At 67.4% G+C, this 1,505-nt stretch overlaps 1 protein-coding gene across 1 annotated transcript; it reads left to right on the top strand.

Moving 5' to 3' along the window:
* Nucleotides 1-589: 589 nt before the first annotated feature.
* EMIHUDRAFT_257288 (hypothetical protein) lies at nucleotides 590-1,480 on the top strand (the record flags this gene model as incomplete). The annotated part of the gene is made up of 1 exon (XM_005764329.1): nucleotides 590-1,480. A coding segment is annotated over one exon (891 nt), but the record flags the coding sequence as incomplete, so codon positions are not given.
* Nucleotides 1,481-1,505: the final 25 nt, after the last annotated feature.

Raw genomic sequence — 1,505 nt, 5'->3', positions numbered from 1 at the left:
GCGCTTTCACACACACACACACACACACACACACACACACACACACACGGGGGGGGGGGGGGGGGTCCTTCGCGATCGTCCCTACTGTAACCCAAAGAGGACGATTCTGAAGTTGGGCCCTCACCCTGGCCTCCTCCCTCCTCCATTTTTTGGGTTTGGCTGTCTTCTTTCTTTCTTTATTTAAGCGATCCCATGACAGCTTTTTCAGTGGACTCTCTCTCTCAGGGGATGTAGCTCTTACGTACATTCCCGTAGGAGGACTCTGCTGACTTTTTTGGGGACCAGTACGTGAAGGGTGGAGGGGCCCGTCCGCAGAGCTACGAGGCATGGGCGGGAAAGTGGACGGAGAAAAGAATTCTTAAAATACAAGCCTCTCTCACAGCACACCGGAACGACAAGGGCGCGGACGCCCGGAGAAAAGAAAAAAGGTCCTCCCGAGCGTCGGTGTAGCGCCACCGCCACCGCCACCGCCACCGCCCCGGCCGCCGCCGCCGCCATTGTCCCTTTCGGAGAACGCCGCCGCCGGCGCCTCGCGCCCTTCTGGGAAGCTCCTCCGCCGCCACCCAACACTGCTTTCCGTGATTCTCTCATGGCGCCTGTCGCGCCCTCGCTGCATCATGCTCCGCCGCCCACACTCGAAGGCGGCCAGCTCGAGAACCCGACCGGCAAGCTGTGCCTCCTCACGGCGCTGTACGCAGTCCAGGGCGTGCCGTTTGCTCTGATCATCGGTACTCTCCCCACCCTGTTTGCCACGAGCGTCTCCGACGCCCGCATCGGCGTGCTCAGTCTCGGAGCGTGGCCATTTGCGCTCAAGGCGCTCTTCGCGCCTCTGGTGGACTCTTACTTCAGCCGGAAGGCCTGGGTCATCCCGTGCACGCTCGCCAGCGGCGCCCTGTGGCTGTGGCTCGGCCACACGATCGAGGCGCTCGTCCTCTCGAGAGACACCACGTCCCTGGCCGCCGCACTCTTCGCCGTCGTCCTCCTCCTCGCGGCGCAGGACGTCGCCGTCGACATCTGGGCGCTCGAGCTGCTCCCTGCTCGCAGCCGGCCATACGCGCCTGTCTGCCAGACCGTCGGAATGGGCGCCGGCAACCTCATCGCCCACCCGCTTCTCCTGCTGCTCTCGTCGTCGCGGCTGCGCGACCCGCCCGTCCTGACCCTGCCGCGCTTCCTGTGGCTGCTCGGCCCAATCCACGCCGCGCTCGCCCTCGCCGCGGCGCTGCAGCCCGAGCCGGAGCGCACTCGGCCGCGGCCGAGCCTGCGCCGCACCCTCGAGTCTCTGCGCGCCGTCGCCGCGACGCCGACCACGCGGCGGATCGGCGCCGCCTGCCTGCTGCAGCGCGTCGGCGTCGCCGCCCTCGACGGCTGCTCTCTCACGCAGTACATGCGGCTGCCCGGCGCGAGGCAGGAGCACATCGCCTGCCTCGCAGCCTTGCAGGCGCCTGTCGCGCTGGCCGCGGCAGTGTACGCCGGGCGGCTGGTCGCTCGCAGCGACCGCCCCGCCC

This window comes from Emiliania huxleyi, assembly GCF_000372725.1.
Source record: "Emiliania huxleyi CCMP1516 unplaced genomic scaffold EMIHUscaffold_5983, whole genome shotgun sequence".
In the NCBI taxonomy this organism is placed as follows: domain Eukaryota; phylum Haptophyta; order Isochrysidales; family Noelaerhabdaceae; genus Emiliania; species Emiliania huxleyi.
This window is presented reverse-complemented; position numbering and strand designations above follow the sequence as displayed.